We start from the raw sequence: 26,887 nt of genomic DNA, 5'->3' as shown, positions 1-26,887 counted from the left end.
TGTCTTTATTGAGTTATACTAATTTTGTAACTGAATCCTATTGCAGTCCTTTCCCAGATATGTGTGTAATGACATCGAATGTTTTTTAACGTGAATGTTATCTGAAGATCAATAGCTCAGTTCTTCAAAGGCCGAAAGCATTTTGATGCAGAGTACAAGCCCCCGGGGTAATCACTAACCACACTGATTACTGAGGAACCCACTTGAAAGCCGCTTGATTAGAGTCCATATCATACCAAAGAGGGCAAAGCCTGTGATAGGTAAGACTGGATGCTGGGGAGAAACAGAGCCTTGCTGAGGCGGCAGTCAGGAGGCTAGTGCCGGTCCTGAGAGTGTGGGGGTCGTGAGTGCTCCTTTCAGAAGAGACTGAGGGTAGACAGGGGTGAAGAGCCAGTGACAATGCATGTCTATTCTAAAATGCCTTCCCAGTGAGACCGTAAACCGTCAATTTCTTTTCACTTAGCATCTATTTTGCGAGTGAAGGATCATTTATTTTAATGCAAAATTGAAAGACCTTTTCATCAACAATTTTTATTTATCTTTTTTTAAGACAGGGTCTCACTCTGTAGACCGTGATGGCCTGGACCTCACAGAGATCAGCCTGTCTCTGCCTTTACCTCTGCCTGAGTGCTGGGATTAAACTCATGCACTACCTTGCGCCAAGCTTTCATCAAAAGAAAAACAAAATTCTAATGAAGCCCTTTGTAAAAAGTCGAGTGTTTTTGACAGATTTTCTTGATTGAAATTGGGGCTCCACGTAGGCGATTTGACCTCTGACCTTGCTTTGTGTCGAGCACCTTCCTCACTGGGTGGAGTGAGTGTGCCTTGTGTGTTTCTGTTCTGTCCTCGTCAGTGCTCCCGAAGCTGTGCAGGAGGTCTTCAGCGCCGGGCTGTGGTCTGCCAGGATGAAGACGGGCACAGTGCTTCTTACTGTGATGTGGCCTCTAAGCCCCCAGAGTCAAATCACTGTGGCTCCGGACCCTGTCCACAATGGAATTTTGGGGACTGGGGAGAAGTAAGTCGTGCTGTCCCCCCATGTCATCTTTGAATGACAAAAGCATCATGCTTCCTGCTGTGGGATCATGTAATCTCACTATCTTGTGTGGAAACAGATTTTTAAAAGTCCTTTTGCAAGAAGCACTCTGGTGTTCCCAGAGACCATTCCGGAGAGAGTGTGCAGGGTGTTATTCAACAAAACCGGATGTGCAGGCCAATATGTGTGTGTGCTTACCACTGTCTTTCAAATACTGTATATGCAGCCATTTAAACTTCTCAAGAAGTTAGATTGATATAGGAACAGAAAACCAAGTTGATGTTTGTACCATGCTCTATACTATTGCATGCCACTCATTTGGCTCATTCCTTTAAACCAAATAGTTGTGAATTATTAAGCATTTTTTAAGGCCCAAGCACTCTTAGACACCATTAGTGTAAAGGTAATTGAAATGTTAACTCTGACAATTAACAGCCCCCTCACCCCCTTGTTTTAGATGAAAAGAAAAAGAAAAGGCTTGTTTAATGCTTTTCTGTAGGCATAATTTTCTGTCCTGCCAGCCAGCTCCCAAATAACCACACAGAGACTTCTTATAAATTTTGAAATCTTGACTGATAGCTTAGGCTTGTTTCTAACTAGCTCTTATAATTTAACCCATTTCTATTAATGAGCTTTCTGACTCTTGGCTTTATTACCTTTACTCTGTTCTGCCCATGTTGATTGCTTTCCTGCTTCCTCTGTACATGGCTGGTGACCCCAACTTCTTCCTGCCAGCATTCTCTCTGCCCCCCAAATCTTACCCATTTAGCCTTTTATTAAACAAATCACAATGACATATCCATCCTCACACAGTGTAAAAGAATATAAGAATATTCCACAACACTTTTGGAATTAGTTTTTTTTTTCTTTTTTAGAATGACTTTAGCACATAATTTCTCTTCAAAAGGAATTTGAAAAATCATTCTTTAAAGGGATACTTTAGCTGGCAACTAAAATGTTTCAAGTTCCTTTAAAATATACTTTAAGCTCTAGCATTGCAGATAATATTTAAATGTTGGATGAATAAATATAAACTTTAGTTGCCAGAGTGCTCACCCAGTCAGTGTGCATGAAACTGTGACTGTGACCCCCAGGACCACATAAACTGAGTGTGCTGTACACCTGTAAGTGGGGGCAGGAGGGTCAGGAGTTCAAGGTTCACCCTACATAGTCACAGAGGGAATCCCAGATCAGCCTGGATTATAGGAGACTTTGTCTCAGAAGAAGAAGATGGAAGAAATATAATATTCTCTTTGATGTTTATTGAGTGTAAACTTTCCTGTTTTTCTTTTCAGTGCACACAAACATGTGGAGGAGGAATAAAATCAAGATTTGTTATATGCCAGTTTCCCAATGGCCAAATGGCACAGGAACAGAACTGTGAATTGCCCAAGCCACCGAGCATGATGCAATGTCATGTACACGCCTGCCCTGGTGATGTGTCCTGGTATCGGGGACCATGGAAATCGGTACGATAGCAATCATAGTCTTTATTATCGTGTTCCTTTTATGTGAATTTCCTCTTTGTAAGTAGGAAAATTCACGTGCTATCTCATATCTGATTACTGCTTCTAACAGTGGGCCATCGACTGTCCTGACATGTATATTAAAGTCAACAATTTGAGTAGGATTTCATTCAAGTACTGTAATTACATACGTGTATGTAATGGTTTTATATGTATTTACTTTCTATGTGAATTTTGAACTAATTGAAATGCTTTCCTTCATTGCATCTCTGATTAATTGGACTTGTGCATAATGTTAACCCTTTACTTGTAATAATGGCAGATTAAGGCTGTGTCTTGTTTGAGTTATGACTGTATGTGGCTTTTGTCTGTCACCATCCAATAACTGATCCCAAACCAAATAACATTATTTTAAAATGTGTTTCCTTGCTGTTAAATCGATTGGTTTAGAATTGTGAAGATAGTAAAGACAAAGGCATTTGCTTACATAAATTGTTCATGGCTTGTTAGATACATTATAGAGAAGTATGACTCATGTAGTAATTTATTATGAATATTCATTTTTCCACTGTGTGGACTAATTGTGGTTTAGGAATATTTTAATTTTCCATTTTTTTGAGTCATAGACAGAACTCAAAGATAGTGCTAATTAATGGTTTCTTTTCTCCAATATTTTTCAAATATCTGATTGAAGTATAATTAACTCACAAATATACTAAAATTAGCATTTTATCACCTTTGTTTTTTAGATCATGAGTAAATGAATATTTTCTTTCAGATAAAAAGGTGATTTGAGACAGTAATCTATTTATAACTAAACTCACAAACTGAGCCATTTTTTGTTCAAATTAAGGGGAAATCTAGCCCCTGATGGCCTTGTAGTGGCTTTGTTTTTGAGCCCAGTGGTGCTGTTTTCCCACGGAGCATGACTATGGGGCACAAGTTTTAAACTTCTTCCTGTGTCTCTGCCTTGTGATGGACTCTGAAATACCTAACTGTAAGAATTTTGAGGTCGATTTTCCATCAGGGGTCAGTGCACTGCCTGTTTGGGTATATTTCCTTGGTGCTCAGCTACATGATTTTTTTTTTCCCTTGCTGTCGCAGTGGCAGAGTGGACTGTATGGACCAAAGTGCCTGAAGTATTGACTATCAGGCCATTTCTCAGAAAACATTGCTAGTGCCTGCTCTGTTTAGTGAACACAGAACAGCGTGTCTAAAGGGTAGGGCAGAAATAGAATATTAGAACTCCAGTGTTCAGTGTGAGGTTCACATAACCTTCCATTTGATACCTCCTGAGAGTGTCCATCATGGAAGCCACCTACGTCTGTGTATTGTATTGGAATATATCTGACCCTGTATTCCAGGGACATGTTTGCACATCACTCAGATCCTAAGGGAGAAAACTGGATGTCCATTACGTCCTCTGTACAGGCCGCTTTTCAGCCTCATAAAAATAATCGGTCCAGACGGCACCTGCGACTGCAGAACGTAAGAGGGGGTTGCGGAAATCCTCGTTGTTTACTACACACCTGTTCCAAAAGCAGCTACTCGAGAAATTTTAGTCTTTGCACTAGTGGAGAACTGTAATAACTATATATTTTGATAATTTGAAAGTGAAGTTTTAAAAAAGTCTCAATAAATGTTTATGCCAGAATTTTTACAAACCTATTTATTTGCATGTGTAAAATATATATCATGAGAGTGCCTGGATTTCTGTTATTATATGAAGAATATTTATTTTTTCAATTAGTCTTTTATATTAAAAGGACTCAGGGGATCTGAAGTTTTGTTATCAAAACCAGGTATATATATATATAATTTTTTTTGCCTCTTTCAGTATTGCTACATATTAGCCAAATTTCAGAATACCTCTTATAACAGATTAGATTAGTATTTTTTCATGAGTAACATTAATTCTATAGACCCTGCTCATTCAGTTAGAAAATTAAGGGACTGTATATGCATACGCATGGATGAGTGCCATTAAATCTTTTTATTTTAAAGGAAAATAAAAGGAGTATATAAAATTAAAATATTTTAGAAAAAAGTATGAAGATATCCCTAGCCTTTATTCATGTTCTGGGAAATCTTGTCTTGTAATGACAAAAGGAATAAATGAATTATAACCTGTGCTTGTTAGCTGAATCACTACATTTTTGTAATAAGCCAATGTGAATGGATTGTACCTTAACCGTTCTTCGTTCATGTGTGGTGTTTGTGCTTGGCATAATGTATATGTATGCTGTATTTTCATCCCTTGCATTGGTACCTAAATGTCTTAAGCAACTGACAAACCTTACAATGTAATGAATGGTCCCTGTCTTTGGTGCTGTTTTTCTTAAGTAACAGGCTGTTAATGTCTCTTATTAAAAAGCTAACTGTTGAAAGTGAATGTTTCCATATTTTTTTCTGAGTATTTGTATAAGTAACTACAATTTTCTAGATAACGCTTACAAACTAATATAGCAATGTAAATATGTAAGATTTACCATCCGCTTGTTCATTTAAAACTACTAGAAATGCTTACATTTTTCTTTTTATGTATTATCAGCAATGAATAAAATGTAGTGGGGGGTTATTATTACAGCTAAAATCAGACTGTTAGTTTGTGACCAGCACAATCTTTAATAGGATCATCACACTTCACACAATTGAACTGCTGGAGAAAATGCTTTTAAAATATTGATTTCCTTGTATTTCCCCACGGGCTTAAGTAGTTTTCCTAGAATGATTTTGTTCACCATGTGAAATGAACTCATGCCTGATAAGTAAATACTGTGTTCTGGGGTTGAGAACAGCACAATGGGAGCAAGGCAAATGCCATTCCTTGAAGACCCTTTCTCTTAGAACACTTTAGGAAGTTCTTTTTAGAATTGAAAGTTTGCTCTTAAAAACCCACTCACTCTGGTGCTTTCCTTTCAAAGTGTTTTTTGGGGGAAAAAGTCAAAGGAGTATAGAGAGACAAAAAAAAAAAAAATCATTGAATATCTAAGAAGGACGCATGCTCCCCAAACCCTCTCCGAAGTGAGCTGGTGGTTGGTCCGAGCACACACACCTGACTCCACAGCTTGCTGTGTTCATGGTTTTGTGTAACACGGCCTCTGCAGCTCTGACTTATGGGTGAGCCTAGGAGCGGCTCGGGACAGAATGGCACCCCCAAAGCCGGCAGCGGCGCAGGAGCAAGGTCATGTGTGGGGAAGCAGTCCCAAAAGCAGTCATTCATTTCATCTTTTTAAAGAGCAGTCGAGGTACCTACAATAATGATGTCCTTAAATCTGGAAAAAGAACATACAAACATAATAAGTAGTTTTAAAATTTTTGTTATTTATTGTGTGGTCTGTATATTTTGTACATACATGGTACGCGTGCGAATGTCAGAGGACCGCTCGCAGGAATCTGTTCTCACTAGTAACATGTAGATACCAGAGATGAAATTCAGGTCATCAGGCCCGGAGAGAAGTACTTTAACCCACTGAGCCCTCTTGCTGCCCATGGAGAACAATTTTTAAAATAAAGTTTAAAATATATTAAATTGCCTTTAACTAGTTATATATGTAAAATGTATTTGAAATTTGCTTATCATATTTATCGCCACATCTTTCTATTTATTGTTCTCAAATGTAATAAATATACAACATAGTGGGCACTCTGGTGATCACTATAACTCAACCAGATGTAGTCCTATCTACAATGACTTGACAATTTAATAGTGAGAGTGTAAAATAAAGGCAGCCACAGGCATGGGGTATTACAGTTGCAGCAACAGTCAAGTGATTTATAATATTGAAGACTCATAAATATTTGGAGCTTGATATGTTAGAATAAACCAAGGATTACTGATGAAGATTACACTTGGAAGCAGAGGAATTCTGCCAGTAAATCCTTCTAGAAAGCGTAAACCAATAAGATGTATTTCTTCATAACATGGGTTCCATTGAGGAGGGTCTCGTTCTACTGTCAAACAGTGGGTGTTTCTGCACAACGCCATAGCCTCCTCCTCTGTGCATGTGGATTCCATGCTTCACAAAAAGAGAGCAGAGGTAAGCTTACAGATTGCCCTGTGTATCTACTTATGGTGCTCTGGAAATAGTAAAAGAAACCAAGCTGGATCCTGGACATTTTAGACAAATGACCTCAGCAAACGCGAGGAGATAGCCTAAAGGAAGAGCGGTTGTAGCCTTTGATGTCACCGGGGGTTGTAACTTAGGACGCATAGCAATTAAGTCATGCCTCTGCGTAAGTGGGAAGTGCCATCTTTTTTATATTTACATGCTGCAGAATGCAAAAATAGCCATGTGTCTGTAGCATTTCTACTGTTTCCCCAGTGAATGCTTTAGATGTGCAAGCTTCTCTGGAAATACTAGATTTTTTTCAGAAGACATTGCTTAGAGCCCTCTAATGCCTCAGCCGAGTCTGCTTGTGGAAGTTAGAGGAGTATTCTTGGTGAACATAGAAAATATGTGTCAGCTTTGGATAGTTGAGAAAACCATATTCTAGCTTCTGTGTAATCATAGGAGTCAGACGCTATAATCTGTTTAAATGGTTTCCAAATCTTTCAAAGTCAAAGGCCTTGCCATTCCAGAGGTAGGTATATTTCTCTTAACATGTTTTCATTGTGTGTTCTCTTTCTTTGTACATCGTCTCTAGAAATTAAAATGTGATTATTTGATTTAGAAAAGAAACACAAATGTTAATTTTTAAAGGATCATGTGAATAATACTAAATATGCCTTATTTTATAAAGTTAAGGAAATTTTCTGTCATTGAATTATTTGTTAACCACTTAATTGTTAAGAAGCGTTCAAATATTTTGATGACTTTTGAAAGTGTAGCTCCACTCCCTAGTGCAGGTCAGAGCATGTGATGTATTTAAAATGTGATTTTAATAATTTCTAGCATTGAAATATTTATTTGGAGAAATCTCTCAAAGGAGCAACACTCATCTGTGGGCACTCTTGTCATATAAGAAATTGGTCGAAAATCAAGTGTGGCAATCATTTTACAAATTTGTCTTAAATGATGCCATTAAGTTCTTTAAATTTTTAGGAGTTAAATCTTTGGCTTTTTAACAAATACCTACCTTTGAAACCGCAAGGTCTTTGACTTTGAAAGATTTGGAAACCATTTAAACAGATTATAAAATTTGACTTTGAAGTTTTAAGGATAAATGCTTGGCAAAATAACAAATATTTTCAAACATCTAAAAATGTTTGGGGGAGGTTTCCAAAGCAATTGTTTTCTGCCAAGCACTGTTTGGTCTCTTCTTTATCTCAAATAATGGGCATTAGTAGCTCATTGGCTTTCCTGAAAACATTAGCAAATGTAGAACAATGTTGTTTCTAAGATGAAAATTAGAGCTTCATCTTCATGAACCCATTACTCTCCATGCGTGTGGACACAACTGCCCAAGCCCTCCTTGTGCTAAAAACTAAGGCAAAAACAAGTGCCCATAGGAGGAAGTCAAGGCATCTTCTTCTCAACACAGAGAAAAAAACCATGTGTTTACGTGTGTGTTAACCCAGGGGTCATCAGTGAACAGATAAGAGCTTCAGGGACTCAGTGGATACACTGGGTGTGGGTCAGTGACTGCCCCTTTTGCTGGGAAGGCAGGCGTGAAATAGGTGTGGTGTTCAGACTTGTGCTCAAACTGTAAAGGTTATGTTTATGTTTTGGGTCAAAATAAATAAGTAGAACCTCTTAAAATAGTATTTTGGGGTGGAGGAGCTAGGAAGATGGTTTAGTGGGTAGATTATGGGTCTTGAGTTTGGATCATCAGAACTCTTGTAAATCAAACTAGACATAGTAGTAATGGCCTGCAATCCCAGTTTTCTGATGAGATTCGTGGAGGAGACAGAAAAATCCCTGGAAACTTGCAAGCCAGCTATCCCAGCACACCCTATGAACACGAGAGACTCATAGTGGGAGATAAGGACACCAGAGACTGTTTTCTGACCTCTACCCATGAACTTTCATGGGCCCACAATCACATGAAAACACATATATGTTGTATATACAAAAGATAGGATTTAGTACTTAGAAAGGCTTTGAATTTCTGAGTTATGCTTTACAAAGACTATGACTTAGACTTTGTGTGGCCAAAATGTTTAGTAACCTTTCCAAATCCTCACCAGCTAGAGTCAAGATAGAAACTATTAGTATCATGGTAGGTGTTTTTGAGACAGACTGGCTCCCGACTCTCTGAGTAGTAAAGGATAGTCTCAGTGTCTTGAGAATTTTGCCTCTACCTCTCAAGGTCTGGGATTACAGGCAGTTGGCTCCATGGCTGCTCAAAAAAAAAATGGTATGACAGGAATCATTATGTATGCCTGTAGATCCCAACACTCAGGAGGCTGACAAGGGAGTCGAAGGCCTATATATATTAAGATGCCATCTCCACAAAGCAACAACAAACATTTGAGGGGCATGAGAAGATGACTCAGCACTTAGCACTGGTTGCTGTAACATGAGGGCCTGCTTGTTGGGGTTTCTGTCCTACCTGGTTTCTGCCCTCCCACCAGGTCCCACAGCTGGTAAGCCCCAAAGAAATTACACAGAGGTCTATATTAATGATAAACTTTTTGGCCCATTATCTCAGGCTTCTTATTGACTCTTATAACTTATATTAACCCATTATTCTAGTATATGTTAGCCACATGGCTCACTACCTTTTTCAGTGGGGCAGATGACATCCTGCTTCTCCCGTGTCTAAACAGGACTGCGGAGGAAGCTTCCCTCTTCCCAGAATTCTCCTGTTCTCTTTGCCCCACCTCTACTTCCTGTCTGGTTGTCCCGCCTATACTTCCTGCCTGGCTACTGGCCAATCAGCATTTATTTAAAATATAATTGACAGAATATAGACAGTTTTCCTGCACCAGGTTGCTCTTTCAGAGAACCCATGTTCAATTCCAAACATCCACAAGGTGACTCATAACCATCTGTAAATCCTGTTCCAAAGAATTCAGTGCCCTCCTCTGGCCTCCATGGGCACTGCATGAGTGTGATGCACAAATACAAATGCAGACAAGCACTCATAAACTAATAAATAAAATCTCAAAAAAAGGAAAAAAAACTTAAAACACTGGAAATATAGCATTTGTTTGTCAGGGCTCTGCAGGTACAAGGGGTCCTTTTCTCGCTGGTGCTCACTGTGTTTATACCCTTGGCATCTTTCTATACCGTTTATGTGGACATCGGGGTTGTAAAAGGTTAAAAAAAAGAGAAGAAATGGCACTTCTGGTGAGGCTGGATGAGATACCTCACACCTGTAATGCAAGCACAGGAAAGACTAAACAGAGGAACAGTCATGAGCTTGATGCCAGTCTGGGCTATTGAGCAAGACCCTGAATTAAAAAGTAACACACTATCATCAGAAGTCAAGCGTTTTAAGCTAGTTCCCTTTCTTTTTTTTTTTTTTAAGTGGACATACTTACAAAGATATCTTTTGCAAAAATCTATTCCTCTTTGTCATTCTCATTGGAAAATAATTCAGTATATATCTGATGCATTTTTTTTCAGTGTTTGGCAATAGTGTTCCTCAGGGGAAAGATGACAGGTGTCAAGAATCCCCTGGGATTATTGCCTCCAGCTCTGACTGTTGAACTCTGCTCTGAGAACCCAGTAATGCTGTGCTCCAGGCATGCAGGCACATAAATCAACGGGACAGCCTTTATTGTTCTTGGGATTTGGAAAAGAAGGGAGAGAAAAGATGGGGGCAGTCGATTTGATGTACATTTGCATAGTGTGTCAAGCACTGTAAAAGATTCTTTCACATGTCATACCGCTCCTGTGAGCTCTGCTGTTATTGTCATCATTTTATCTGAGAAAGTAGAGGCCTGGTGAAGTTGAAGCACTGTTAGCTACTGTACATGTTGATGCAACACGGCACCTGATGGAACTACTTAAGAAAGGGTGTGGTTTGGCTCTTAGTTCTAGGAGGGTACAGTCTATTGTGGCAGAAAGGCAGAGTAGTCACTTGCATGGGCAACCAGGGAGCATAGTGTGGACAGGAAGTAAGGCTGGGCTACAAAACCTCAGTGCTCATCTCGGTTATTCTCTTTATCCAGAAAGCCTCCACATCCCAAACAGTGCCACCAGCGGGGGCCAAGTGTTCAAACATATGAGTTTCTGGGGAACAGTGTGTGGGGAAAAAATGGCCCACGTTGGGCACCTTTTGTGAACAGAGACTCTACTTTTGCTTCCCGGCCTCCCAGACTTGAATAATCACACAGAAACTATATTAAATGCAACGCTGTTTGGCCAAAGATTTAGATATATTCTTAGCTAGCTCTTATATTAAATTAGCTCATTTCTTTCTTTTTTTAAAGACTTATTCATTTATTATATATAAAAGTTCTGCTTGCATGTCAGAAGAGGGCACCAAATCTTATAGATGGTTGTGAGCCACCATGTGGTTGCTGGGAATTGAACTCAGGACCTCTGGAAGTGCAGTTAGTGCTCCTAACCTCTGAGCCACCTCTAGCCCATTCCTATTAATCTGTGTATTGCCGCAAGGTTGTGGCTTACAAGTAATGTTTTGGCATTTTTCTCCTTAAGCAGCTACATTGCATCTCCTTGACTCTGCCTACTTTCTCTTTCTATCTCTATTCAGTTTTCCCACCTGGCTTTACTCTGCTAAACCGTTAGCCAAACAGCATTATTCATTAACCAATAAAAGCAACACAAATATAGAAGGACATCCCACATCAGCAAACCACACTAAGCATCTAGCCGTAGGTTGCCCAAGTACTGACAGCTACTTCAAAATATAAGTGTCTCATTGTACCCCACATGTTTTTATTATCCAATCCATCACTTCCCACTATTAAAACTCATAAAAACCCATCTTACATTTTAACAAAAATAATTCATTTTATGTGCTTTTGGTAATTATTTAAAACGGACTCAATTTAATTGACTTATAAATTTAATTCCTAAAGCCATTCCATTGCCACTTCTGTTGCACGTGACAAGCAGACATTAATTTGTGCAGTGTAAGGCTTTCCTTTAATTCCCACTCTGATTCGGCCCTGCTTAGAACACTTCTATAGCTCATTCATGCCTCACCAGAGAGCTGCATATTCCTTTTGGGACCGTTCCAACCCTGTTTAAAAACAAACTTCCTGGCCTTCCTTTCATCAATTCCCTAAGCAGCTCACAAAGCATTTGTGGAAATGGGGAGGTCATTCCTGCTTTTTGTTGTTGTTGTTATTTAGTTTTCAGAATGTTTTCAGTGTTATCATAGTAATGCTTTAAATGTTTGTATCCAAAAATAAAAGTACACTCGTGTTTTATGGTCTGTCCACACTGAAGAATTTCAGTTTTTCCACAATGGAAGGTAGGTGCTCATGGTTCTTCCTGTTGGCTCCAAGGTAGGGTACATGTGGCACTTTTATTATAGAGAGCATTTTTACATTCTTGTAAAAAGCAATATCCTGGCTTCCTATGGTTTTGAAAAGCATCAAGAAAAAAATCGGCTCAGAATAACACCAGTGAAACAGTTATTAAAATTTGGGGTGTGAAGTAGAACTGGAGAGATGGCTTGGTGCTTAAGAGCACTGACTGCTCTTCAAGAGGACCCACATGGCAGCTCACAAACGACGCAGGCTTTTTCTTTTAGGCCACCAACCAAGTCCCAAATCATGATGCAGAGACTTATTAGTTGTGAATGGCCTACCTACCTTAGGCTTATTTCTGGCCAGTTCTTTTAACTTAAATTAACCTGTCTCTCTATCTCTGCCTTAGGGGTTTTTACTTGCCTTTCTTCTGTATATCCTTCCCTGCTTCCTGTGTCTGTTTGTCTTGTGTCTCCCTTGTGCTCTCCTCTTTTCTCTGCTTCTTTCTTCTCAATTTTCTCTCTCCTGTTTATTCTCTCTGCTTGACAGCCCTGCTTATCCTTTCTCCTGACTAGCTATTGGCTATTCAGCACTTTATTAGTCCAAACAGATGCCTTAGGCAGGCAAGGTAAAACAAATGCAGTATGTCTTTACATAATTCATCACCCATGGATACAGCATGAAACAAATGCAGGGTAAACAAAAGTAACACACTTTACACAGTTAAAGTAATATTCTGCAGCATAAACAAATGAAGCACATCTTTGTCTGGTGAAAATAATATTCTACAAAGGCTGGAGAGATGGCTCAGTGGTTAAGAGCATTGCCTGCTCTTCCAAAGGTCCTGAGTTCAATTCCCAGCAACCACATGGTGGCTCACAACCATCTGTAATGAGGTCTGGTGGCCTCTTCTGGCCTTCAGGCATACACACAAACAGAATATTGTATACATAATAAGTCAATAAATAAATATTTTTTTTAAAAAAAGAAAATATTATTCTACAGAACACAAATGTCTGCAATTCCAGTTCCAGGGGATCCTGCACCCATTGCAAAACACCAATGCAAATAAAATAAAAATAAATAAACTTTTAAAAATTGGGGCAGTATTTTCACGATTCTCATGTTAGCCACAGCTTTTGTTTCTCAAAATAAGTGAAGATTTCTGTCCCTAGATGAGCATAACTCCAGATAGGGACTCTAAACCAGTCTTGCTTGCAAACAGACAGTGTGGAGAAGTCTGAAATACTCCTTATTCCTTAAGTTAAAAACAAATTGCAAGCCTTAGAGTAATGGCAGGATTCCCTGAGTAGTTCCTGCTGCAAATAATGCTTTCAGCCAAGTGAGATGGCTCAACCCTTTAGTTCCAGAACTCAGGAGGCAGAGGCAGAGGCAGAGGCAGAGGCAGAGGCAGAGGCAGAGGCAGAGGCAGAGGCAGAGGCAGAGGCAGAGGCAGAGGCAGAGGCAGAGGCAGAGGCAGAGGCAGAGGCAGAGGCAGAGGCAGAGGCAGAGGCAGAGGCAGAGGCAGAGGCAGAGGCAGAGGCAGAGGCAGAGGCAGAGGCAGAGGCAGAGGCAGAGGCAGAGGCAGAGGCAGAGGCAGAGGCAGAGGCAGAGGCAGAGGCAGAGGCAGAGGCAGAGGCAGAGGCAGAGGCAGAGGCAGAGGCAGAGGCAGAGGCAGAGGCAGAGGCAGAGGCAGAGGCAGAGGCAGAGGCAGAGGCAGAGGCAGAGGCAGAGGCAGAGGCAGAGGCAGAGGCAGAGGCAGAGGCAGAGGCAGAAGCAGGTAGACTATGTGAGTTTGATCTATGTAGCAAGTTCCCGACCAGCCAGGGCTACAGAGTAAGACCCTGTCTTAAATAATATGATGCTGCTGAGGCTTGAATTTGAATTTGAATTACATGTAGTACTGCTTCTAGCAAAATAAAGCTGAGTTTAGTAGTACCTGTACTGGTGAACATATTTTTTAATCAATTTGACACAAACTAGAGTCATCTGAGAGGAGAAAAGCTCAACTGGGTGTTGGTCTGTGAGGGCATCTTCTTGTCTGACTGAGCCCAGGGTGGGTGGTACCTGCCCCGCAGGTGATCCTTATAGAACAAGGCAAGCCAAGCAGCGTTCCCCCAGGGTCTCTGCTTCAGTTCCTGTCTCCAGGTTCCTGTTGTCAGATTATCCAGATTTCCTCTTCCAGAGTTTGGGTCCACATCTGTCGTCTGTCACAGCATCTCTGTCAGTCTGAAATCACCTCCTCACCTCTGACTGAGGAGTCAGTTCGGTCCCTGAGACCTTTGGTCCCTAGTCACAAGAGATTTTTTTTTTACTCTAATTTTCTAACATGTATTTGCATGTGGTAAGCATTTCTATATAAGATACTTATGTGGATCAATGTAACTTTGCTTCGAGTTTGGTATTTGAAACTGAATAGTAACCTTTACAGTTGCATAGACAATATTGCCAAGTAGATGACAATAAGTTATCATTAAGTATTCGAATTGATGCTGGCCAGTGGTGGTGCATGTCTTTAAACCCAGCACTTGGGAGGCAGAGACAAATATATATATATATATATGCATTGCCCAAATTAGAACTGTAAATCTATTATGTCTATTATGTGTATATGAAGATGTACTTACATAAAGTCAAAAACAAACTTTAGAGCATAAAATAGAAATTTAAAAGTTATGATTGCTACAGAGATCTCGACAGAAGGGAATAGGCTGAGTATATTTGCTATATGGGATTTATTTTTGTTCTTCAGTTTGGGAGCCAAACATTTTGTAAATTAATCTGACTTTAAAAATCTTAACTGCCGAAAGCTATGAGGTTTAAATCTGATTAAAGAGAATAAAATATTTCAGCAGTAAATAATTTTCGAAACCAACCGCTGTCTCCTTCGAGCTGCATAGTTGAAAGCTATCTGCACAGATTAAAACAGGAGCACTTCCAACCCCATTAAACTTCCAGACTGTCAGTATCACTTTCAGGAAATGCTGCCTGTGGTATCATTGTGAATTAAGGGATAGCCCCGTATCAGGGCCTCTTCCCACAAGATGCTCTTCATGTGGGAATTCGTCTGTTCTCTTGGAAACAACTATATCACTGTACTGCCTTAATGATTTTAATCTTGGACTTATAACGAAGAAATCCAACTATCGAAGGTTTTGTCCATTGGAGTGGATACTCTTCAGGGTGAAGCAGCTGCAGGAGGTTTATGTCTGAGAGACAAACTGTGGCAAACTTTCGCAGAGACATTTCTGGAAGTCTCAAAAACAATAGTGCTGCCGGGGGGTCAGATACAGTTTTTATTTAGATACTGTTGTATTAGAACTCTTTAACAAAGAGAGAGAAGAGAAAGGCTTCGTGTTGTACTTCTTGGAATATTCTGTTTCCAGGGTGTTCTGACCTGACACGCTAACATTCCTCTGTTGAGATCTTACTTCATGTTTTGGTCTTTCATTTCATAACAGTATCCCAAAGGGAGTAAACATAACCATTAAAATGTTAGTTTAAAATTCTCCACCAAAACGGCTCTGGTTAAGATTGTCCAGTTATCAAAATTTAAATCTACTTCATCAGCATCACATACCAAGCTTTAGTTTTGAGTGAAGAGCCAAACAAGGCCGATACATGTATGTAATAATAATTCAGTCAATACTGAAAATGGAATTGACAATTTGCAACTGTCAGTTAACCAGAGGAGACAGTCCAGTCCAGCGAGGGTCTGGAATTTAATTCAAGCCGCTCTGTCTGTTGCACTCGGGTGCTCCGCAGACAGTCTTGCTTCTTAGTAGAAATGAGGTCTAGCTTGTGGTAAGTGGAGATTCCAGGCCTTAGGGGTAAGACACACTTTCTGTGACCTCAGATCTCCTGAAACAGAAAGATCGGGTGAATCTTCCTACCACTCGGTGAGCAGCCCTTTGGTAGCCGTATGGACAATCTAGCTATTACCTTATATAGAGTAAGTAAGCCGTTGGAGCTGTGTGTGAGCCACGTATCCGTGAGCATTTACACCTTCAACAGATGGACCTTTCTATTATAAAAACAGCAGGAGCTGATTTGGTTTTTAGAAGTGAAATAATCATTTCATCTGATCATTTGATGCCTTCTAAAAACATTTTTAAAAGAAAGAGTCAGGGGACTGGGGATGTAGCGCAGTGGTGGAGCACTTGCCTGGCACACCCAAAGCTAATATGTAAAAGAACCAGCAGTGATGGCACACACCTGTAATCCTAGCGCTTGGGACTCAGGGTGGGGGAGTCGGAAGTTCAAGGTCACCCTCTGCTACGTAGAAAGTTCAAGACCAGCATGGCTGAATATAAGAGATTTTCTTAAAATTAGGAAATAAGTAAAATTTAAAATTAAAGAAAATTTGTAGGCCGAGCTAAACAGAACAATCGTACCTTGCTTGGTTTTGTTCAAGGTTGTTCAGTGTATTCTCTTACTATAATTGCTGCATACCTTATTGTCATTATCAACAGACTCCAAGTTAATGAATACATTAGGACACTAAAATAACCAAATGTCTGAGAAAAAAAAAACTCAGGTTATGTCAACTTGGGTTTTATTTCCTCATAGCTGAAAAACTAAATGGCCAAATTTTTAGCCATCTAAGAAGAGGTTTTGAAAATGCATCTTTTTTATATAAAGGTTTTACAATTATATTGCAAAATCTGAGGTTTCCTTCTTGGTGTGTTTTTCTTATCTTTCAATGAGACGGATGCGAAAGAAGCAGTGGTTCAGCTGTTAACATATAGTTCTAATTCTTATTTACTGACCCGGAATAAATAAATAAATGGCCTTATTAGAAGCCAATTTTCAGAACTGGTTATTGGCAAATTTAGTTATCAAAGTCATTTCAGAGAACTGGTGATGATGTAGTCACCCCCTCACCCACTCCCTTTCTGCAGATCCTTCCTCTTTTTCGTCTTTATCAGTCCCTCTTCTATTTTCAGGCAATCTTGTCGGAGTTTGCTGTTGTTTCCAGAGGAAGGGAGCATGCGCTGCTTGTCTTTCTGTGTCTGTGTAACTTCACCCACAAGACCAACTCCAGCTCCACCCGTATTTCTGAAAACACCATGTCTTGTTCGTCTTAATGGTTGGAAACAAAGGCACTCTGTGCACATAGCAGGCTTTCTTTAGCCACTTGTTGGCTGATGGGCACCTACCTCATTCTGTGATGTGGCTACACAGGTCTCTCTTGAGGGTGTTGACTTCATCCTTCAGGTGTACAGCCAGGAGTGAAACAGTTGAACCATAAAGTAGATGTGGATTTGGTTTTCTGAGGGACTTCCTACAGTTTTTCATAGTGATTACATTAACTTATATGCCAACAGTTGAATATTAGTTTCAATATTTGTTCTTAGAGAAGTATAAATACAGTTCACATGACAACATAGAAAAATACCCCAACTAAAGAGTAAACTATGTATGCATTTGCATATGTGTGTATTTATATATTATATATTGCACATTTATATTCATAGAGAATACTATACTAAGGCAAATGAAATTCACATTTGCAATTTTTATAGTTTTAATTTTGACTTCTCTTCTATCCTACAGACCAGACTTCAGATTTTTTTCGAGGTAACTAGTTACAGGACCTTCAAGGACTAAAATGAAAATGATTATTGGTGTGTTGTTGCCTGTTTTTTTCCTGGGAAGGCAGGAACAACTGTCTATTCACCCCAGATACAGCACTAGCTGCAGGGCAAAGGGAAGATTCCACCAAAGTCTAGCTCGACCAGCCAGTGAGGTTTTAGCCATAGCGATACATAGGTAGCTCTATCACTGTCAGGGACAACTCACTAAAGCGGAATTCTGAAGCTCCTTGCACAAGCTTCTGCCTGCTCTGCCGGTCTTCTGTCCCTAGGAGCTGTGCATTGTTTATGTAATCATGGAGGCAGGCTTCCCTGGTCTTGAGACTTCACTTTTATAAACTTCTGGACTCAGTGTCTTCTTCTCTCAAGAAGGGAGTTTCACTTCAGAGCAACTGACCACGCGGCATAGGTAGGAAACAAGGGAATTTTGAATGTTCCATTTCAGACCTGTTAGGTGTTTCCAGTGGACTGAGTGATGTCAGAGAAGCACAAGGGAGTGAATGAACCCGCACTCCTCTGGTCTATTGTGTACTGCAATCATCTCTTCCTCATAGAAGAGGAAAGTGAACAACTTGTAATGCGTTAAATTGGGAAAAAGTGATTCTGAGGCCTTCCGATTTTCCATGCTTCTCTTTGGTATATCTGTTCTTGGCTTGTTTATTATCCAAGAGAAAAAAGACGCAGAGAAAAGACGAGTAGAGGCATATTGAATGAGAATCAGGGTGTGTAAGAAGGGAACTGTGAGAACCAACCTAAGCATGCATATTCTGAATTAAAGATTCTTAAAGATTAGGAGGAGACAGATTGTCTACTATTATAAAACAAGACACTCGGAAAAGAGCAAAGCCGTTTTTAGAGAGGAAATGAAGGTTACGCTCAGTATTGAGCAGGGTAAATGTGTCATGGTGTTGGTGAGGAAGGAAAGGGCATGTGTGGGCATCCTAGGTGGGGTAGGCGGAGTACTTTCCAGGGAAAGACATTATAACTGTCTCATCCACTGATCTCCGTCTTTGCCATTTACTGACCCCCCATAGGCAGCACAGAAAATGTCCTTAAACTTGCCCCCACTTAAAATCAGTGTGCTGTTCTGTATTCTTCTGGTTCTTTACTGATTCATATGGTTTTACAACTTTCATAGTGTTATAAATGCTCTTAGAAGTTTTGTTTAATCATTTCTTCACATAAAGAAAAAGTATCTCCCTTTTGCCTTCACAAATGTTATCTTACTAATGTCACATAAAAATGGGCATCTGTACAGGGCCGGTTCTGCATCACTGGGGTGGACAGCAATAGATGTATTTTAGGGCTGTTGTGTTAGTACTAGCTAGCACGCATACTAATTCTCCCAATGTCAGTATGCTTCGTACAACTGTCAGAAAGGATACAGTTGTGGATTAAACAAGTTTATAAACATCTGGAGAAGCAAAGGCTCTCACGTGTTAGATCAAAGCAAACTCTACCCTCATTTGATTTTGTTCAGCAGTTTATGGTTTTAAAACTAGTCAAAAAGTCTCCAGAATTGAGCGGTTGATTTTTCTATCATCTGTACTGAAATAATAAATAACCTTATTCTATAATTCCTTGCAAAAATTTTGTAAAAGGAAGACTATACCTGTTCTAGAGTTAATTCTTCTCAGTATAGAATATTACTGTTTTGAACACTGCCTGGCCCATTAGTTCCAGCCTCTTATTGGCTAACTCTCACATCTTGATTAACCCATTTTTAATAATCTGTGTAGCCCCATGAGATGGTGTCTTACCAGGAAGGATTCTAGCCTACATCCGTCTGGGGTCGGAGCATCATGGCGACTGTCTGACTCGGCTTTTTTTCCCCAGAATTCTGTTTTTTCTACTCCGCCTATTTAAGCTCTTGTCCTATCAAAACGGACAAGGCAGTGTTTTTTTTTTATTAACCAATAGACATATGACCCTCCTCCATCAATAGAATATTTCTGTTCTAGAGTTAATTCCTATCAGTATAGGCTGCATTCTCCCGGATTAGGAAGCTTCAGGTGACCTGAAGGCCTGGAGTGGCTCCGTTTTATCACATGCAAGCTGTGCATTTCCTTCAAATGGCCTGTTTTGTTTTTAATAGAAATTTTTATTCAACTCATTTGTAAACAACATTGATTTGGAATACTTGATGCTTATTTGCCATTGTTGTGTAGGAAGCAGCTTGTGTTCTTGTGATTATGAACCAACTTCATCCATTAGAGGAGAGGAAGGGAATTGAGATGGAGAAGGAGATGACAGTAGAGGCGAATGGTGGGTGTGACCAAAGTATGCTGTAGACATGGATGAAAAATGGTTATGGCAACCATGGTTCTGAATGAGCAATACTCAAGTTTTTAAAGACTGTAGGAGACGCAGGTGACTTTTAAGAAGATATCATCGACAAGAATGCGAGACAGGAGCTTTATGGCATTAATATAATTCCAAGGAAATAATCAGATATCAGTGTCTTAGAAGTTGAGAGAAAAGAGCAGATCTTTCTGTGGCACCAGAGGAAACAATCACTGTGTTTTGTGGGTTTCTGTGAGATGGACAACTTCGTGCAGTTTTCCCATCCCAGAACGCAGTGTGGTTTGGGTGAAGAAGGGAGTAACGTTTCACTATTGTTTATGATATCGCCGCCTCTTTCCAATGAAAACATAATTCTTTGCATAGAATCTTCTCTTTTACTTTAGAGAAATCCCCACATGGCATTCATCAGACGTGATAAAATGCCGCAGTTACTCTTCCTCAGAACTTGGGGGGAAAACAGATCTGTATTTGTTCAGAACTCAAAAGAAAGAGTTTTATTTTAAGTCCATCCAAAGCATAAATTACTTTGCAAATCTTTGGTTCTGTAGCTTTTGTAGCTTAGAGGAGTGTGTGTGTGTGTGTGTGTGTGTGTGTGTGTCTGTATGAGCTCGCACACACTTATCTGTGTGTATAGACAAATTTGGAGCCTTTAGAGAAGTAAAAGAACTTGGGATAGTTAATCTAAGAAAGAAAATAATGAGCATTCTTTAACATTAAAGAGTGAGGACCAACTTTATGTGACAGACTTTGTTGATTTCCCATGGGAGCCTTTACCTCTTGGGAGGAGTGGATGGGAATGGTCTTGGGGCGGGGGAGGCAGGGGTGGGAAGAGAGGGAGAGAACTGTGGATGGAATGTAAAATGAAATTTAAAAAATAAGACATCAACAAAAGGGTGAGAAATATTATTGTACCTTGAATTTTCATGATCACGAAGTTGGAGAGATGGCTCAGCAGTTAAGTGCACTGGCTGATCCTTAATGCCCAAGGCAGCTCACAACCATCTGTAGCTCTAGTCTCAGAGCATCCAGTGCCTATTTCTGGCCTCTGCAGGCACTGCACACATGTGATACACAAGCATATATGAAGTTAAAACACCCTTACACATAAAGTGAAGTGAAAAAAACCCACAAAAACCATGATGACAAGTTGTGTAATACAATATTTGAAAAGAGAGTATTGATTAAAACTGGGTGTTTCATAATGTAAGAAGAGAATGAATTAAAGACAAAAGAGTGGTATTGCCATTTCTTGAACAAATAAGAAATATACTTTACGTTATATTTATTAATTTTACTTTTATAAAAATAAAAACTTTCTTATGAAATTGGTTTATAAAATTGGTTTATATTTAGGGTGTGTATAGTGATGGTTTGAATTAACTAATCATAGTTTAGATAACTCCAGTAAATTAAGATAAGGTGGAAGAAAAAGAGTAGGAAATGAATAGAAAACTGTTCTGTTTTTCGAAGAGTGGCTTTTTGGTTCATGCCATGTGAGTCTGCATTCCAGACTAAACTGAAGTCTCACATTCAGTCTCTTTTCTCCTGTTGCAATTGTTTTGTAAAGGAGCTGATTATTCTCAAAAATACCTGTAATATTCTGCATGATTGAACAGTCTTAATGGCTGAGCCATCTCTCCAACCTCTTTAATTATATGTGTGTGTATGTGCATGCATGTATGTGTACACATGTTATAAATATATAGAGAATACAATATCCAACATTATCACAACCTGTTACATATTTCTAAATGAATCAAATGTCCACTCCTCTTTTAAAAAACTGTTTTACTGTATAAGTTGGAGGGCTGATGATAGACACTCCTTCCATACTGATGCAATAAGAGTTGTCTAGGACCCGTGTCTACCTTGCTCGACTTTTCCCTGGTCCATCTGTCATGCTAAAGTTATCAGGAGCATCTCAGGGAACTCAGAAAGAAGAACGGCAAAAGAGGAATCTAATATATCTAATATTTCATAAGGATCCACATGGGTAATAGAACTATGGTGGACAATCCATATTCCTCTTATGTGGATCTTATGGGGAGTTTATAGGAATGGTGTTTTAGCCTCTCTTCCCATGGGGAAGAAACTGACATTAAGGCAGTGTTCTGTGACAAAGCCCAAGCTGTCTACCACACCGTACTGGACTCATGCCTGGAATTATATTTTCAAAGCTTTTGTTGTCTCTATCTGGTGACTGCTAGTACAGAGATGTGCAAAATACAGAAGTAATGTATGAAGAAAACAAAGCTGCTTTTTCAGTTAGCTCACAATGCTGAGTGATCATGGAGCCATTTTTTTTTTATGGAGAAAGATCAGATCTTAGTGTAAAAGTGTGATAATACATATGTACAAGATGGTGACCCTATGTACAAACCAGATTACAGGTTTGGGCATGACATTCAGCTAGTTAAAGACAGTCTTTAACTTTAGTAAATCTAAATCTTTATGTGCCAGAGTTTATGACTAGTACAGTTTAGATAGTCAGTACTTTTGTGGAAGGAATGGCTGCTTTATAATGCCAGTATGAATTAATTTACATCGGTAAATTTCGAATTCTCAATAACTGGAAATACCAGGCCATTGGGTAACAAAAATGTTGAAGCAATATGATTTTTCTTACTTCATTTTGTACTTTTGGAGATAAGATAATAAAAATACATTATACATTTAGTGTATCTGTATATCTTCTGTAGTGCTCAGCTTCTTGTGGTAAAGGTGTAAAGTACCGGGAGGTCCTTTGCATTGATCAACTCCAAAGAAAATTAGAAGAAAAACATTGCAGTCATCTGCAGAAACCTCGAACTCACAAAGCTTGTAGATCGGGACGGTGCCCTTCATGGAAAGCTAATAGATGGAAGGAGGTATGTGGCGTTTTCAACTATCACATGATGTATCTATCTATCTCTATCTATCTATCTATCTATCTATCTATCTATCTATCTATCTATCTATCTATCTATCTATCTATCATCTATCTATCTATCTATCTACCTACCTATTATCTATCTATCTACCTACCTATTATCTATCTATCTATCTATCTATCTATCTATCTATCTATCTATCTTCTATCTTCATTCTTTCTCCTTTTCCATCTATACATCATTTCTACATATCTATATTTACATTTTAGTTTGACTTCTTTATAATATCTTTTATTACAGAATGTTCTGCACTGTGCTCAATATTATATAGCATTGTTGCATTTGCCTAAGTCTACTGGTAAAATAATTTAGTTTCTCAATTTTATTTTGAGGTTACATTTTTACAGGAAAGTTTGCTAGTGAACAAAGGCTCATGGCCACTGGCATCATCTTGGTTATCTAACAACAAAGTATATCCCGTGATATATTAATACTGACCTTGTTTCCATCTCGGAAGCTTGGAATTGAGTTAAGATGGCATTCTGGAGAGACAGATAGTAAAGTACAGGCATAATTGTAACTAGAGGTGAACAAGTGAGGGTTGAGATCTTTGGAAGGACTAAGAAAACTCAGCCAAAAGAAATGGATGAACACATGAGGTCCAGGCTGACAACTCAATTTTGAAAGAAAAGTGAATGTATGCTTCAGCATATTCCGGTACAAGAACCCCATACCTATTTGTTTGTTTGTTTGTTTATTTATTCATTATGTATACAATATTCTGTCTGTGTTTATGTCTGCAGGCCAGAAGAGGCCACCAGACCCCATTACAGATGGCAGTGAGCCACTATGTGGTTGCTGGGAATTGAACTCAGGACCTTTGGAAGAGCAGGCAGTGCTCTTAACCTCTGAGCCATCTCTCCAGCCCCCCCCCCACATAGTTTTTTGATGGACAGTTGGTGTTTGAGGGGTACCATGTCATCTCATTGATACTGAGAAAAAACTCCTCTAGTTTCACCACAGAACAGGCAGCTTCTGCAAAAGGTTGTTCTGCTGGGAACTTGGTGATATTTAACTGATCTATGAAGTGAAAAGAGTAGAATAAGATTATTCTATTGTCTTCCTAAATTGTCTACTAGGTTGGCCCTGACCAAGGGAGATAAAAATTCAGGAATTTTTCCCCTAGGCACAGACACTGTCCATGTGGATAACACTCAGTATCATACTTGGGACCTGCCACATTGAGGAGTCTGCTCAGAGTGGGGTTCACAAGCAAAGCTGGGATTCCCTAAACACAAATAAAAAAAAAGGTCTTGTTTCTAGGAGAGCATATGTGTACTGGGGTGGTCAATTCATTTGTTTGTTTTAATGAGTCAAGTATTTAAATTGCCTCTAAAGCCACACATCTGGAAAGCAGACACAAATGATCTTGTATTTCAACGTTTGTCACTGTTAAGCAGCAGTAATTAGCATAAACCGCTAAATACACTAGGAACATTATCAGATAACCAATGAAAGGTACTGCTTTCTAAGTCATTTGAACTAATCTAGTCAGCAGTTTTCCAAATGTGTCTTTGGAGATAAGGTCTCATTCAAAGTGGCAATAAAAATGATTATTATTTTACAATTATATAATTTTATAATAATTATATTAAAGCAATGCTACAGTTTATGCAATTGGGACAGAGAAGCAACCAGTGATTATCTTGTGCATCCCTCTGAAAGTATATATGTGTAGAACACATTACTATTTGTAGTGTGAGGATAGCCTGAAACTATTGGCTTCATAAGAGTATTTTTATAGAATAAATCTAACAGTAAGAACCACACAAGTGGCCGTTTGTTTCTGACAGAGACTTGGGGATGGTGTAGGTGAATGGAGCTAATTTCAATTACAAAGGAAAACAATGTAAAAAGAAGACAGATTCTGTACAGGTCGTCTGTATCTTTCTTGGTGTTAACATTCATCCTTGCCGCTGAAGCCTATTCCTTTAGGAGAGTTTGCATTGTTTCATTTTTAGCATAAGTCAAGCCATCTTGGAAAGATGATGTGTTTGTTTTTGTGGGGCAGATAGTCAAAGGCCAAAAAATACTCCCTGTGATGCAATCATGAACAGATGTAGCAGAGAAAGATATTTGGGACCCACAGAAATGTTGGTGACCCAGAAGAGTAAATCATTCTCCTACTTCACAGCCACACCCCTTGGTCCTACCTGAGCTCAACTTGAGAGTTGTGCAATGTGTATAGGAAATATCTGTGGATTTGGTTGTCCAAATGTAGTTGTGCCTTTTTAGTGTTTCGCCCTCTTTAGGAGAGCTAATCTGCTCTTTTTCTGCACAGAGACATACTAGTCCTCCACATGTAACAAAACCACAATGTGACAAGTGTAATCAATGAAGATTACACTTTGATAACTAAATTTGATAGCAAATCCTTTGATAACTAAGTCACCACGTTCAAAATAAAAGAAATTTGGCCACGTGTGAAGTAAGGTGCTTGGTAAACAGCATATCCATTGTCTTTGAGAGAGACAAGATAGTAGCCTGAGATAGTGCTACAGAAGTAAGCATGGGGCAGGGTTCAGACTTACATGTTAAAGACAATAGGAAGTCATACAAGATATTAAGATACACTCATATCTTAGCTCACACTGTAAGGACATAGATGATGGCCACCATATACCTAGGGAAGCCATTGTAGGTCTGAGAAAAGATGGTGATGGAACCCTGAGTTTAATTACTCATCTCCTCTTAATCAGATTCAATATGCTGGACAATTTAGAGAGCTATTAAAAGGGTCTCATTCTATTCCATTCAAGCCCCAGAACAAGGTGGTCATGATAAAGATTCCGTAGCTACTTGTTAGACAGAAGAATTGAGAGAGCCTACTGAGTGACAGACACACTGTGGGAGGAAAGTAAAAGAGACAAGCAAATTCAATATTTCTATTCTGAGTCACTCTGTACATAATAATAATCTTCACCAAATATATAAGACTAAGGTAGGACATTTAAAAAGTATAATTTATTCAATTAGACAAAATTTCATGTAGAAAACAATACTGGGGAGTAAATTCTTTTTATGGCATCTCTGGGCATATTCACTTTAGGGAAGATGCCCATGTTAAGAATATAGTATTCTATATTCTAATATAGATATTTAAAGCCTCCATAAAATTTTTTCTAAGCTGTACTATGATCAAAAGACAAAACCAAACAAACTGTGTTTTCTTGACTTAAAAGAAATATTATTTATTTGGTAGAACGTCTTGCTTAGAAGTGTTTTGTAAACTAAGTTTTTCCAAGGATTCTCCTTCAAGGTTACAGTAAGGATCTTATCCAAATATAATTTATATTTCTAAGATTGTCAGTAGGTTTTTATAACTACAAAACAGGACTACTTTATAGGCTAGTCATTTTTTGTAAATTGTCCAGATGAGCCATGCTGCATCTTGATATGTCTGTCTACCTAGTATTACACATGCTACAAAGCAGACGTTGTTACCTCCATACCAAGAGCCAGATGACTTTCTGGTGAACACATTTAGTGAGTTGGCAGAATTCAATAGCCTATGTATGCCCTGTAGGTCAACGTAAATGGAAGGAATATGTACGGTATTCAGAAGTGAGAAGAAAGAATGTGTCTTTGGAGTTTGACTCAGCAGCCACTCAGGTGAAAAGCCGCTGTGGTCTGTGAGAGTGATCTGAGCCACTGGTTAAGTTCAGATCTTAGCGTTGGTGGGATTTAAATATTTTTCTTATTACAAAACGTATCTTGAAGTAGAACATATGGGGTTAGATGTCATGGGGTGCTTGAAATTTCAAAATAGGGAGCTTGAAAAACACTAGGTATTTCTTTCTTATATTATCTCTGTTGAGAATACCAATGAGTCTTCAAACATTACTCTATGTGACCACAAATCCTTTCTGGAATAACAGGGGACAACGACAACCAAAAGCACGATTAATAAACATCCTTCAACCTTCTTCGTGTTTTGCTAATATTGACTTAAAGTTCTCTGTTATTGTCAGTATCTGCTTTTAGATATAGCTGGATCTGGGAACACCTGACATCCCAGAGCTGAAAACTGGCCGAGTCTCCGTTGCTAGGAGGCAAGTCAGTGAGGGCTCAAGAGAGAGAGAGCAAAGCTTCAACTGTCCTTCACCAAGCTAAAAGTTTCTGTTCCCCCCAAATTCATATGTTAAAATCCTGCCCCTACAAGTAATGTTGTTGGACATAAGGATTTTGGGAAGTGAGTCGTGAGGGTAGAACCCCTGTACTTAATATTA

At 39.1% G+C, this 26,887-nt stretch overlaps 1 protein-coding gene across 1 annotated transcript in view; it reads left to right on the top strand.

The window, feature by feature from the left end:
* Nucleotides 1-26,887, top strand: part of Adamts20 (ADAM metallopeptidase with thrombospondin type 1 motif 20) — a 121,412-nt gene that overhangs the window by 73,721 nt on the left and 20,804 nt on the right. Inside the window, exons 27-29 of the mRNA XM_075960443.1 lie at nt 854-1,015; nt 2,329-2,502; nt 22,428-22,595. Coding sequence (XP_075816558.1) covers nt 854-1,015; nt 2,329-2,502; nt 22,428-22,595 — 504 coding nt within the window. The remainder of the gene's footprint in view (nt 1-853; nt 1,016-2,328; nt 2,503-22,427; nt 22,596-26,887) is intronic.

Source organism: Microtus pennsylvanicus, chromosome 2 (assembly GCF_037038515.1).
Source record: "Microtus pennsylvanicus isolate mMicPen1 chromosome 2, mMicPen1.hap1, whole genome shotgun sequence".
Taxonomy (NCBI): Eukaryota; Metazoa; Chordata; class Mammalia; order Rodentia; family Cricetidae; genus Microtus; species Microtus pennsylvanicus.
Note: the sequence above shows the minus strand (reverse complement) of the source record. Positions and strands in the feature narration are given on the sequence as shown.